The sequence below is a fragment of the Chanos chanos genome, chromosome 6 (genome assembly GCF_902362185.1).
Source record: "Chanos chanos chromosome 6, fChaCha1.1, whole genome shotgun sequence".
Classification (NCBI taxonomy): Eukaryota; Metazoa; Chordata; class Actinopteri; order Gonorynchiformes; family Chanidae; genus Chanos; species Chanos chanos.
This window is the reverse complement of record NC_044500.1, coordinates 18,816,108-18,829,501: the sequence shown is the minus strand read 5'-3', so window position 1 is coordinate 18,829,501 and position 13,394 is coordinate 18,816,108. Positions and strand designations below refer to the sequence as shown.

The following is a 13,394-nucleotide window of genomic DNA, read 5'->3' as shown; positions in this document are numbered from 1 at the left end:
CTACCGCTTTTAAACCTAGCGCCCCATTTGAGCTTTTTGGCGCGCTGTTCGTGGGACAATACGTTTGGCTATAAGGGGCAACAGAGCACATTTCATCAATGTCATATCAGGGTCAAACAGCCAATGAAACCAAGAAGGAGGCAGGAATTGTCCTGTCCATGCCCCTTGGATATTACAGTGCGGTTGAAAGATTGACAGAATGTTGGAAGAAAAGCTAAAATTCACAGTGTATTGTTCTGAACATGTTTATAACTTAAGATAAAACAGTACCAAACACCAACAGGCAATAATATGTGTTGAATTTTGTGAGTGGTAGGATACTGTAAATTTATCTGGAGAGTATCTATTGCTAGCTAGCTAAAACATAAAAGTTTTAGAGTTTATTTTGGTCGCCTAGCAACTATCACACACAGCTCTGCTCTCTGTTTTTTTGAGACGCGAATGCACCGCCGAGCATTTTCAGACCCCTCGCTCTTTGCAATGCGCATCGGTGTGATAGCATCGGTTGCACAATTATAATCTTGATTTTTTTTGTCTAAGTGAAAATAAACCACCCCAGCACTCCTGACTTGAGAGCAAGTGGAGAAAGGAAACAAATGTCATAAGTTATTAGTGTGACACTATACCATAATACTTTTTCACCAAGACATAGTACAAGTGATTTGCTGTTCAATGAAGTAACATTGAAAAAAAAAAAAAAAAAAATTTTTAAAACTAAATATTGTTTTTTATAAAATCAGCATTTTAACCATACATCTTGTTTAGACAACCAGACCATGCTTTTGATTCATGAAAAGTACTTATCAGGCAAAGCAAAGTTTTAATCTCAAATTTGATTAAACAGTGAGCACCATGATATGTTCTTTAAAAGGAACAATTGTCCTTTGCAAACTAAACATTATTATGAAAACGGATAGTTCTGAGGCTCACATCTGGAGGAGAATGCGAAAAACCAGAAAACCTCAGGTTTTTTTCCAACTCTTTCCCAGCCACAGACTTCAGGTCATCATTTACCATGATGGGTTTGCCCTGGATTATATCTGTACACTCTTCATCATTAGCTAGTGAATGCAATGGAGGTTCCATTTAGGAGGATGTACCTGCCACCCACACAAATCAAGACAGTAAGTTTTTGCAGATGGGCCTGAGGTGCACTATCGCAGACAGAGCCTGCGCAGAACCGTAATGCTTAAGCACCTACCGACATGGGACTCTACGTTAATGAGACAGCATCAAAATTCAGATGTTAATTTCAGACATGTTTCATAATCCCTGAATTACTGCACCAGAGTGAAACACGCTCTGGATGAAAAATGATTGCTGTAAATTTCTTACTTGTGGTCTCTCTAATTTGATTCTGAAAATAGGATAAAGGCCTTGTGTGCAGCAGATCCCCAGTCGTGCAAGCTCTTGTAGAAAACTGAGTATTGTCATATGCAGAACCACATATTTAACTTTATAGACCCAGTGGAAAAAAGTTTTATCCTCAAATATTTTAGTTAAAAAAAAAAAAAAGTTCAGAAACTATCACAATTTGAGGCCTCATCACAATCTTGGTTTTCGCAAACACCAAAGTGTTTGAAAGATCTAAAAAAAAATGGAGTTGTGAATTGCATATAGTACATCCCATTTATTATCCAAGATTCAAACATATATCTGAATGCGTACAGAAATTAATATCTGTATAGCTCTGGAGCCACTTTGGGATCAAATCTAACCATAAACATTGATAGCTAAGTTTAAAAATACAGATATGCACTATAAACTGTCTCACAAAAATTGCCAAAAAAATGGAAACTACAGTGCTTTTGATAATGTACTCGATGTAATGTCTTCACTTTCATCTCACAATGAGCTAGCAGACAGGACCAAGAGCGCTGATCTGAGAACAGAATCGGACTGATGATGCAACCAACCAAATCTGTAAGAAAAGAAGACAAAGGGCTGACCACTGTAATATTTGTGGTGATATCGTCATGGTGGTTGACTGCAATGCTATGCAATGATATAGTGAAGAAGTCTGACCTAGACCCCCTACCAATAAATAATTAAATAAATAAATAAGTCCTGGGCTCATTGTCATTTGATCAAAACGTAACTGGCTTTCTTTTTTTATCAGGTGAGGTTTTAGTGGCACATAAAAGGGAGCAGACATTTTAGGATTTATGATTCAACTTTCCACATAAAAAGCCGTTTATCTCCATTAATGTAAAGTCATGTTTAAGCCCTGTGTGGAGTACAATAGCGTTAGTGGTATCTATCTGTGAGAAAGTCGGCCTGGAGAATGGGGGCGAAGGGGGTCATCTGGAACTCATTGAAGTAGATCTGGCCGTGCCTCTCTCCTGCACTGCCCTCTTTCCTCTCTTTGTGCTGCTTCCCACTGTCGTCTCTAAATCCCGTCTGAGAGCTGCCTTGGCTGGGCATACCCTGACCCAGGAGCTTAAGTCGCTCCTCCTTGTAAAAGCCTGGGTCCTGGCTCCTCGACGAAGCACTCAGAAACACGCTTTAAATACTTGAGGAGGGGGGGATTTAATATCAAGTCCATTATGGTCTTTCTGGAGCCTAGTAAATAGTCAATTAGCGGATAATTCTGATTCAATCCACATGCGGCTGGAATCCTTAGGGGCAACTGAATGGCTTCATATGACCAAGCCTGCTCGGGTGCGACACAAAGGTGACTAAGTGGCTTCTCGCTCGACCCTTGTTCCTTGTTTGTGCGTTGTCTTAAGAGTCAGTTGAACCACATAAGATCTTTTACATACTAGGCTCCTGATCACTTTCTACCATCAAGTGACTGTGTTCTGAGGACACAGAATTTGTCACCATGGTAGCGAAGGTCTAGCGGGATGGTAGTCCACTGCAATTAGGACTAACTGAAGAATCCTGAGCTCAGAATAGAGGGGAGGACTTTAAAGACAGGGGGTAGGGGGGCACCAGGGTGGGAGTTTTGGAGTCCAGTTTTTCAAGCAGGGGACACTTAAGAGCTGCGGTGTCCCTTGATCAAAGGTACATCTGGCTCACTCCAATAAAACATAAACCCAACTTTAGCAAATTGGGGCCCCTGTCGAACTGAGAGGGTTTGGATGAAAGCATCAATAAAAATTAATAATTTTATTGCGAGAGCACCATGGATTAGGTTTTGCTAAGAAAATGGAGCATGGATTAAGTGTTTTATCCATCAGATTAAATGGAGGCCTAAGAGGTTGATGTACAATGTGCTATAATGGCAGATGAACAGAGAACAACAAACAAGCTCAAACTTTAAGAATAAAACTCAAGATTCAGCCTTATTTTCTTTAATTGGTGATTTAGCCAATCAGAACATAGTTCCTCTAGTTGAAAAAAAAATTAGCTTCAATCCAAACTCATTCCAAACTGGAATATGCACATGTTTTTGGAAAACAGGATATCATTACAAAGGCTGTTGTGGCATGCTTTGATGACTACAGATGTGCACTTGGCAAGTGACCTCATTGTTCCCCATACACTGGTAGTGCTTATTAAAGTCAGCTATTGGCTCGAAATATGAACATACGTGTATGTGTGTGCACCGTTCATGGAGGAGGAGTGTCTCTGTGGTTTATGAGGGTGTGACCACGTTCATGCATTAGAATGGTTTACATGAACCTTCTCTCCTCCTCTTTTCTCTCTTGTTCTTGGAGGGGGGATACCTCAGGGAGCCAATCACATGGTTACCATATGAGGGAACAGCCTCTCTCCCTGGTCCTCCTGTCACAAAGCAGTATTGCTCCCTCAGAGGGGGCGGGAACATGAGGAAATACAGGAAGTGCCACACTGAGTCACAGACATACAGACAGACAATCGAAAGAAGACATGGCCGTTGCCAGCGATTCGTTATGTGAACGTCCCAAAGAGGATTCCAAATGGCGGTAGCTATTCAGTCAAAGTGATGTAGCCAGTGCTGAGGCTACAGCTAAAGAGAGTGTTAACCTCTTGCCTTAGGGTCTGTATGGACTAGTCATTCAGTCTGGAGAATGAGTACACATCTGCATTCTTTCCTTGTCTGCCCACTAAACAGGAAAAAAAAAAAAAAAAAAAAGCAGATTGATGGATTTTGCCCCTCACCTCAAACATTCATTCTACACTGACCCCACCCCCAGATGAGTTGCCCCCTCTATTCTTTACTCAGCTAGATGTAACTCCTTCCCCTCCCCCTCGTATCACCCTCCTTCCCACTTCAGGTTCACTGCAGCTAAATGACGAGATGGCGTTTACAGCAGTGGATTCCTCTGGCCACTGCAGACTGAGGCCAGCTACAGTGCCACTCCTTTAAAGGCATTACGTATTTAAGGAAGTGGAAAAACAATTTGTTAAACCTTGAGGCTCTGTTTAGGCTTACCTCACATGTACTAGGACTGTTAACAAAGCATATATTCCATTTATTTTACTAAATAACAAATGAACTAACTTCTAATGACTTGAAAAAGAGAAGACAATGTGGAAGATCGAAGCGGCCGATGCTATGTTTTGATTAGAAAGCGACACTTGAATACAACTTGAGTGTTAGGAATGAAAGAAAAGGAACGTCATTCTCATAAGATTCAGGCATTTGGAGTGCTCATCCCCTCTACTGACTGAAAACTGGAACTGCAGAAAACGACTGTGATTTCTCTGTCTGTCTCACAGTATAACAATGAACCAGCTCTTCAGTTATATGTTGGTGATTTCTTTTCTTTTTTTTTATCATTTATTTTTAATAGTAGACATGACAACATGCCATCTGAACCATTCCTGTATGATCCTATCTTAACTGAAATGGTTATGTCAATGCTATGCAGGTAGCAGAAGCTTTTATTTTATACTGCCCTTAAACATTGAGGTGTAACATCCTCTGTACAGTTGCAGAACATGAACAGCCAAGTGGTAAGGGGACAGGCTCATGGGTTGATAGGTGACATTATGGAGGAAAATGAACCGTGTACTGGAGGCTAACTGGTTTAAATTCCTGACACTGCCAATATGAGGCCCTGCATGGGGGGGGGGGGGGTGCTGTGCTGATGAAGATGAGTTTGGGATCTGTCTCCAAGGATGCAGAAAAAAATGTCATCAAAATGTATAACAGAAAATGCAAAAAAAAAAAAGAATGGGGATAACGAAAGACTGTATCGAATTAGAGAAAAGCCAGAAGATTTCTGGTTCTTGGTCTACTGTGGAATTCTCACCAGGAGTATAAGCAAATGTGAGAGGGCAAGTTCAGGGAATTAGCTTAAGCTTCATGCTCAACTGGTCCTTCCCACAGTAGTGACACATTACGGCCACAACAACTGCACCACATTAGTGGTAAGGGCGGTCAGGCTCGCCACTAGAGAGGCTGCCCCAGGCACTCACTTCAGACTCACCCTAGGCGCCTTCCTGTGGACAGTCTAGCAGCCCTACGCTCTGATGGGGAGGGAGGAGATTGTGTGGATTAGCTCCGAAAAGCGACTGCAAAGCTCTAGCTAATACGTTCGTCGTCTTCAAATGCCAATTGAAGCACTCGTCTGGCTCCGGAGGCTTCACCTTTGGCCGGTACCCCTGTACAGATCAAGTGTTTAGTTTGACAAATACGGCTTACAGAAAAAAGGATCAGGGCGGCGGTGACTGACAGAGCAGGTTGAAGGGGATAAGACCTCCTAAAAGTGATTACCTGACTAAAGAGGGAGCTGCAGGAGCACAAGGCAACCTTGTTTGTCATTTTGCACGCTTAGTCGGGTCGAGCCCGTAATACTCATTACCCAGATACATCAGAGTACACAAAAATAAAACTTAAAGCTGATTGGATTGGCAAGTTAGAAACCACATCCACCTAGGATATCACATAGGATTACCAGGAAACTCACAGGTCCAGGTTAGCAGCACACGCAATAGTTGCACTGTTGGATCTGACCTAATAAAGCCTGGTAGATTAGGTCAAATTATAAAAACTTCAGAGGTGTTGACAGTAACTACTGAGAGTTTGTACTCGTGAGCAGAGGGCTCAATGAAACTTGCGTTTTTGTAAACACAGAAAATTTGCTTAAAACCTTGCACACATTCACTCCTTTTCTGGCAAATGTTCACAAAATATTGTCAAACACATCTTTAGCATTTAGCCAGTGTTTGAAGCGATCAAAGATGAATGAATAAATGAACTGTTCCTGAAGGCACTGTGCTTCAAGAGAACATGTAGAGCTTCAACAGGAAGACTACATGAGCATAATCATATATTAGGAGAAGTTACAAAGGCCAAGTCCCTAAATTTCTGGTAGTCAATGAGATGAGAACAAATGGCCTTTCCTAGAAACCGAGGCCTTGCTGCTATGCCAACCTGCAGCACAGTAAGTGCCCTAAGCTTGAGAAGGACGGCAAACTTAAGGATTAGGGCCCTCAGCTCAGGCAAAAGACTCTTAACGGGTGATTTGCAGATCATCCCTGCTGGCTTAGGCAAAGCTCTCCTGAACTGACATGGCCTTTTGGTCAGTGCAGGTGTCTGCCTCTTCACACTAACCAGCCATGCAACCTCAAGTAACAAGACAGGCCTGAGGGCTGGTAGCTCCCTCATCACCATCATTATCATCATCATCATCATCATCATCATCATCATCATCATCACCATCACCATCATCATTATCACCAGCTCCATCATCTAGTGGTGTTTTTGGAAGACCAAATCTGATGTTTTCCAATCACAGTTTTCCTTGGAATTTCCACACGTTCACAAAATTAAGAATTTATTTCTAGTTACTCAAACAAGCGTTCCTCAGCACATTACTCCATTAAATTGTCAAATAGAAGCAAAATAACTCTTTTCTCAGCCTGTGGATTGTCTCTTGTCACTCTTGACAACAAAACTGTGCCTCTGTTTGCTCCATACTCTGGTGTCTGTAGGAACAAGACAGTAGATGTAGATCTATGTAGATGCAGCCAATGAAAGTCCTTGGTTCAGGCTGAGCCTTTAGTTACATTGTCTACCATGAGAAGTTTTAGCATAACAGTTTTTAGATTCCTGTTTTCTTCAGCCTGGCAGAGTGCCATGATAGAGCTTAGATCCAGACGATAGGAAGTTTAGGCACTACAACGCAGAAGCGTGAAACTTCCCACCTGCTAGTGACGGGCAATGAAGCGGGACCGAGATCGATAGAGAGGTGACTCAGAGAAGGCAGGGCTGGATACAGGTGTCTTTGGCAGGTTTGGACAATAGTACGAGACTAAAGTTCTGTTTTATCTCTTGCTTTGACACCACTAAGGCTCGAAAACAATGACAGCTATGTCAAACAGCTACGTAGATCATGGTTTGAAGAGAGATCCAGCGTCTGAAGCTGCTTCACTATTGTCGGTCAAAAAAAGGCTTGGACAGTAAGTATCACATGTGGGGTCAAAACATCCTGAATGGGTATGAAGGACCGGATGCAGCTCAGAGTATCTGTTTAAAGCTCAGTGCGCTGCATGCTGTACCTTCTTTATCAAAGCTGTGTATTTGTTTGGTGTTTGTCATTTAGTCTGCAAAGCAGAGAGTAGAAGCAAAACAATCAGAGAGATAGCCATCACCAGGGTCAGGAAGGGCACATTCGGACAGCTCAGCTGATCTGGGTGCTCCTCCTAAATGCCACTGTGAGAGAACAGCACCTCCCCTTCCTCTAAGTCCACCCTAGCCTATTCCTGAAGGTCATTGCCGGTCCAAATGAGCCCAATTACAGCTAATGGTCTGGATAGCATCTTTGTCTCTTAACTGGTGAGAGGAAAACATCCGGATAGACAGTGTCAGCGAGATCTACACATTCATCTAGCCTGAAAGTGCATACGTACACAAGTAACTCGGAAGGCACAAAGGAGCAAGGGTATTAACGTCAGTGAAGATGTCAAAGAAGCTCCCAAAAGGGAGACCTATCTACATCTGATGAACACATATATTTTATGTGCTAAGAAGACCACAAATATACAGTTTATAACATGGACCAAAAATGCAAAAAAGTGCTATCCTTTACAATGTGATGAGGAAGAAAGTCTGTTTATGCGTGCCTGAGTTGTGCGTGATTTTTTTTCTTTATCTCTCAGTGCGTGTAGCATGGCTCTAATCTCTGATTGCTCTGATACCGCTGCCACCAAGACGGGCTCTGTATCGCTGACCCTCATCGCATATAAACACACACAGGCACAAACAATAGCCTGAAATCTCCAATGGCACAAACAAAGTCCTGATGTAATTACAGAATCAGGAAATTAACAAGACTGCGTGTCTGCTGTGGAGCGAAAAGTGTGTGTGTGTGTGTGTGTGTGTATGTGTGCGTGCGCGCACGAGTGTTAAAGTGTATATGGAAGCGTGTGTGTATGTGCGTGTGCTTGCGTGCGTGTGTTTATGTGTATGTGGAAGTCTGTGTGTGTGTGAGTGTGTGTGTGTGTGTATGTTTATGTGTATGTGGAAATGTGCATGTGCGTGTGTGTGTGCGTGCGTGTGGGACGGAGGCCTAGTGATATGGGCGTGAAGAGGAGACCAGGCATTCAGGGTGTGGGGGCACAAAGTGCCAGGCTCCAGACCGCACCGCGATGCCACTGATAGCTGTCTGCCAGAATATGGAGATGGCTGTGGGGATAATCTGGTAAAGAAGGCAAAGTGCGCACATACACACATCGAGAATGTTTTTTCATCATCTCTGAGGACTTTTGTTGCTTGTGATATCCCCTGCACCTGCAGAACTTAGAAGAGGACCTTTAAATAAAAGTGTACAGTAGTGTGTGTTACTGTTTTTTAAGCTCAATGTCAGACTAAAGCTCCAAAGTAGACTACAGGTTACAGCAACTGCCATTATACAAGGCCATACCACGATTAATCGAGAGACGTTCTCACAACTATCCCTACAGAATCTAATCTAATCAAAACATAAAAAATTCAATTTTAGGGATTTCATTCATTAATGATGAAATCATAACGAACAAACCAATAAAGAAAAACTAAAAAACCCCCAAAAAAGCGGGAGAAAAAAGAGGACCCATAGATCAAATGGGGGTCTAAAGATATTGTACTTAGACAATAACATGCAAGTAAGACAGTAACATGGCGGGAAGAAGACAGAGAAGAGTGAAGATTACGAATCTCTGTCTCGTCCTCCCTGGCTGGTGGTGTGGGCAAATGCGCGTCCATTTATCTCAGCTGTTTGGAGACACAGTGCTGTCTTACCAACACCGATGGTACTTCAGATATCACCATGGCAATGAAGTCTTAATAGAACCTCCTTATCGTAAGCCCCTTTTTTTCAGTGGGGTCTTAGCTGTATGTAGGCACGCGACAGGAGTCGATGGACCAAATAACACACACATACATGCACACAGACACAGACACAGACACACACACACAAACCATGCTCAAGCACAGCACTAAAGGTGGCCCTCATGAACAGCTTACATCAAACCAATACAGGGAGCCAAGTGACAATACCCTCCGTCTGTGCACCAGCTGTTTATCATCACATCATCATCGCCCTACCTGCCCCAGTCCTGGGCACGCCACAACACGGATGTTAGGCCGACTCTCAAATCTGATACAGTCGGAATGCAGAGATGCAGTGGTACGGCAGCTGTGTTAAAAGTGGCCCTAAAAAGGCAGCTCCTCAAGAGATTCACAGAACCTTCGTATGGAAACCCTTAGCATCTAACATGCTAAGAAGTGTTTGTTCATTTTGGGGAAAGACCACACTGCAGTTCCACATTCCAAGATGGGATTTACACTGTCAAAAGGAAATATATTTAACGAGGAAAACGTAAGATTTAGAAGATTAGGATTAGAACTATCTTTATTAAATATACCGCAAATATCAGGCAAATGATAGAAAGGACATTGGACAGGACATTGTGATACTCAGAGTGAAACCGCCTACTGTGTCCAGTGAGTTCACGGCATAAATGCCATAAATTCGGTATTTGAAAATTGTATGTAGATACTGATAAAAAAAAAAAAGATATTTCAACACATTATAGATCAAGATTTATGAAACAGGAGCACTTACACAACAGCTCCAAGACATATTCCCCACCCTTGGATGGTGCAGGGCTTGATTCTTCAATAAATTAGCTTTCACGGCACAGACCAGTCAGGTGAGTCCCTCTATCCCCCAAATGACGCAATACCCTGTCTCCTTCAATCATCTTCCTTCAGCACAAACAAGCAGGATTGAGCTGGGTCAACATCCTTCAGCTATACACAAGACCAGGGCGCTGTCTCTATAGAGCTGGATTAGGTGACATTCTGTAAATGTAAACCTAAAAACATTAAAAAACAAACAGTGTTTCTATGGAGAAACAAGCATGAAAGGAGCACTCTTAACTGAAGCATTAATGTTCTATGCAGAAAACTAAGACAAGGAATGTTCAAGGGTGTATATCTAAGGACGTACATTTAAAAGCACAAATGATGATAGGGAGATTCCCTGGAGACACCAAAAAAGAATGCACAAGACATCACAAAAGAGTGTGAAATCCAAATGTGAGGGGGAAAAACACAGATCAGTCACAAAAAGCACCTTAAGGGTGACTGGAAATGAAGTCATATAGTTTAACTGCTACAGAGGCCAGTTTGTAAATGCAAGAATGAGGAAACACAGGGAAAATAATTTCCATCATCTCCAGCATCTCCGTGTGTGTTTAGTTGACAGAAGACAGGCATATAACCTAGTGGACCATTTCTCTTAGCTGCTAAACCTCCATTTGTTTTGCTTTCCAAAAAAAAGGAGTAAGGGTTGCGTTCATCAGTTTTTGCTTGACTTGAAAAACGGCTTTAGGAGGAAAAGCACTGACACCCTGAGGCAAAGAGCAACAATGCAGTCAAGTCTGTGCCAACACACTAAAACCAAATGCAGAGGACTTCATTAAAAAAACAAAACAAAAAAAAAACAACATGTTCTTGTTCTACTAACTGACTATACAAAAGATTACCTGTGTTTTCCTTAAGGGCATCCTATTTAAAATAATCTAAGAATACATTGCGAACGTTCCAAGTATTGATCCCTGGCTCAGTCATTCCCTATAAATGTTTGCATGTTATCTACAAGGCCATTCCAAAAGTGTAGCTAGAAAATTTGTGTGTCCACCTAAAGAGGGGTTAGATAATGCCGATTCTGAATATCCACAGAAAACATTCCAGTGTTGATTTAGTCAAAAGCATGAGACATTATCACAAATTACTCGGCCACAATGACACCTTGCTGTATATATTTTAAATTTAAATTAAATATTTTGTATTGTAATGCCATTTACTACTGAAAAGAAAAAACAGTTTTGATAAGTTAGAGTGGAAATTTGCTGGAAGGACAACCAAGTGAACCAAGAGAATGAACACACAGTTCACACCCACACAAACACACCACGGGACACATCAGAATTTCACAGTAATCTCTCAAGCCTTGTCAGGTGCACTCCTTTGTTTGAACTGTTAATCGCTCTCATAGCTTCTGCCTGTTTTTGCCTCCACGCTGTGTGTGTGTTTGTGTACATGCTCTGTATGCACAAGAGTGAGAGTGTGCACTGTTCCATTGTTCAAGTGACAGTGTGTGTGTGTATGTCTACGAGGGGAATCCCGGGTTTTATTATATTTTTTAACACCAATACCCATTTTGGCATTGTTTGTTAGTACCAACCAGTTTCACAGAATAATGCCCCTAACTGCTAATTGGTAGACTTTGGCTCAGCTGCCTGTTAGGGTAAATATTGACCGCGAGTAATTTCATGGTCTGTAAAACGTGCACACTGAAAAGGGAGCTGGCAAGTCTGTGAATTAGGACACACATATGGCCTAAGAGAGAGACATCTTTTTGACACTGCCTTGCGTGACACACAATCATTTTTATTCCGTAGTCACAACAGAAAACACCGAAGGCCTGTTGATGAAAATCAAAACCGAGCAAACATAACATGTTAGGTGAGGGAAAAAGAGCTACTGATGTCACCTCCTTCTTTAAAAAATAAATTCACAGGTCACTAACCATCGGTGGAAGTCAGTCTGAAATATCGCCGGTTAACAAAACATGACTTTCCCTGCAGTGAACTAAAGACAAAACGTGAAAGGGATGACGCTGGAGCCTACAAGCTAAAGAGGTCTAGTCAAGGGTGCCCATACATCACGGCCTGGCGACAGAAGGTTGTTGGTTCTTCCTTGTTTGTGTGTTTGCTACCAAATCCTGGGGGGCTATGTTGTTTTAACCTCCCCATTAGTTTTTGGGGATCCACGGTATGTGTTTTCTTTACACTCTCAGGAACTCTTGAGCAAGTCGCACAGACTCCCACAACACTTCAGAATGCCTAATCCCTTCTTGAGAGGGTCAGAATACAATGACTTGTTTATCCACGCAAAGTGTTTTTTCACTGACAACTGAAAAGACAGACCAAACAAAAGAATGATCCTTGGCTGTATTTGCTTGGTTGATTGCCACATGCCAGAAAAGAGTTTAAACAGCTTTAGAGACATGGTGCTTGAGCAGTTCAGCCTCTAGAAACAGTTGATTTTTCATTATTTGAACAGAAAGAAGGTCACTCCGCTCCAACAATTCTCCAGTTAAACCCAGACAAATAATCTCTTGGAGATTGTAAAATAGGCGGTTATTTTCATTGGAGAGAGCAGGATGCCACTCCGCTGAAGGGTTGGTAGATAGCGCCCCCTATCTCCAAGCTGATTAGGTACGCAGAAGAGATGAAGAAGTGTGGCTGATGAGCCTTCGTTGTGGAGACACAGACAGTGGGGCAGAGCATGTTGGAAACACCTTGGTGCTCCTGAGGAAGGTAATTATAGATAGAGCACCACGAAACCAAGCACACAGCACACTCAAAGGGCACAGCTTCTCCCCTCCCTTCTGTCAGAGGCATAATTGGACACAAGACTGGAGGAGCACGATGGGGGAGCTGAGGCCTCCCAGGCAAAACTGGGTCACGAATGAAAGCCAATTAATATACAAAGACGACGATAATACGCCCTGTGTGATTGTGGGTGAGGTAGAAATTCAGTTCATCTGACCCAAGACATTACTGTAATGCCTGTCTCACTAGTGTTTGAGCACGCTGGCACAGAGTTAGAGGAGCACAGGAAAGGGTTAACGACGTCACTAAAGCTTGCACTGGACTACACCAAAACATGCACCTCCCAGAGCACTGCGAGTGTGTGCCTTCGTTCACGCAGCTGCTCAGGACAATTGTAAAGCTCCCTTTGTGTCTCTGTCAATAACCCTGTTTACCTTTCTTATTATCCTCCAGCTTTAGCGCCTTTAAGCTCAACATAAAGGCTCTAGGCTGATGTATGGATCCCTGACACTGCAGGATCTGTGGCGTGGCAATTACTGACATGTTCATTTCTCTCGTGTTGTTGTCTTACCTCTCTGATGCCAATCTCTCCCATAAATTGCATGAAGGGAAAATACCAGCGCAGAGGAAGAGGA

The 13,394-nt window shown here is 42.5% G+C and overlaps 1 protein-coding gene across 1 annotated transcript in view; it reads right to left on the bottom strand.

The window, feature by feature from the left end:
* Positions 1–2,247: 2,247 nt before the first annotated feature.
* Positions 2,248–13,394, bottom strand: part of brip1 (BRCA1 interacting helicase 1) — a 60,565-nt gene continuing 49,418 nt past the window's right edge. The window contains exons 24-25 of the mRNA XM_030778134.1: positions 3,672–3,795; positions 2,248–2,476 (exon numbers count right to left, since the gene is read on the bottom strand). Of these exons, the coding sequence (XP_030633994.1) occupies positions 2,248–2,476; positions 3,672–3,795 (353 nt within the window). The remainder of the gene's footprint in view (positions 2,477–3,671; positions 3,796–13,394) is intronic.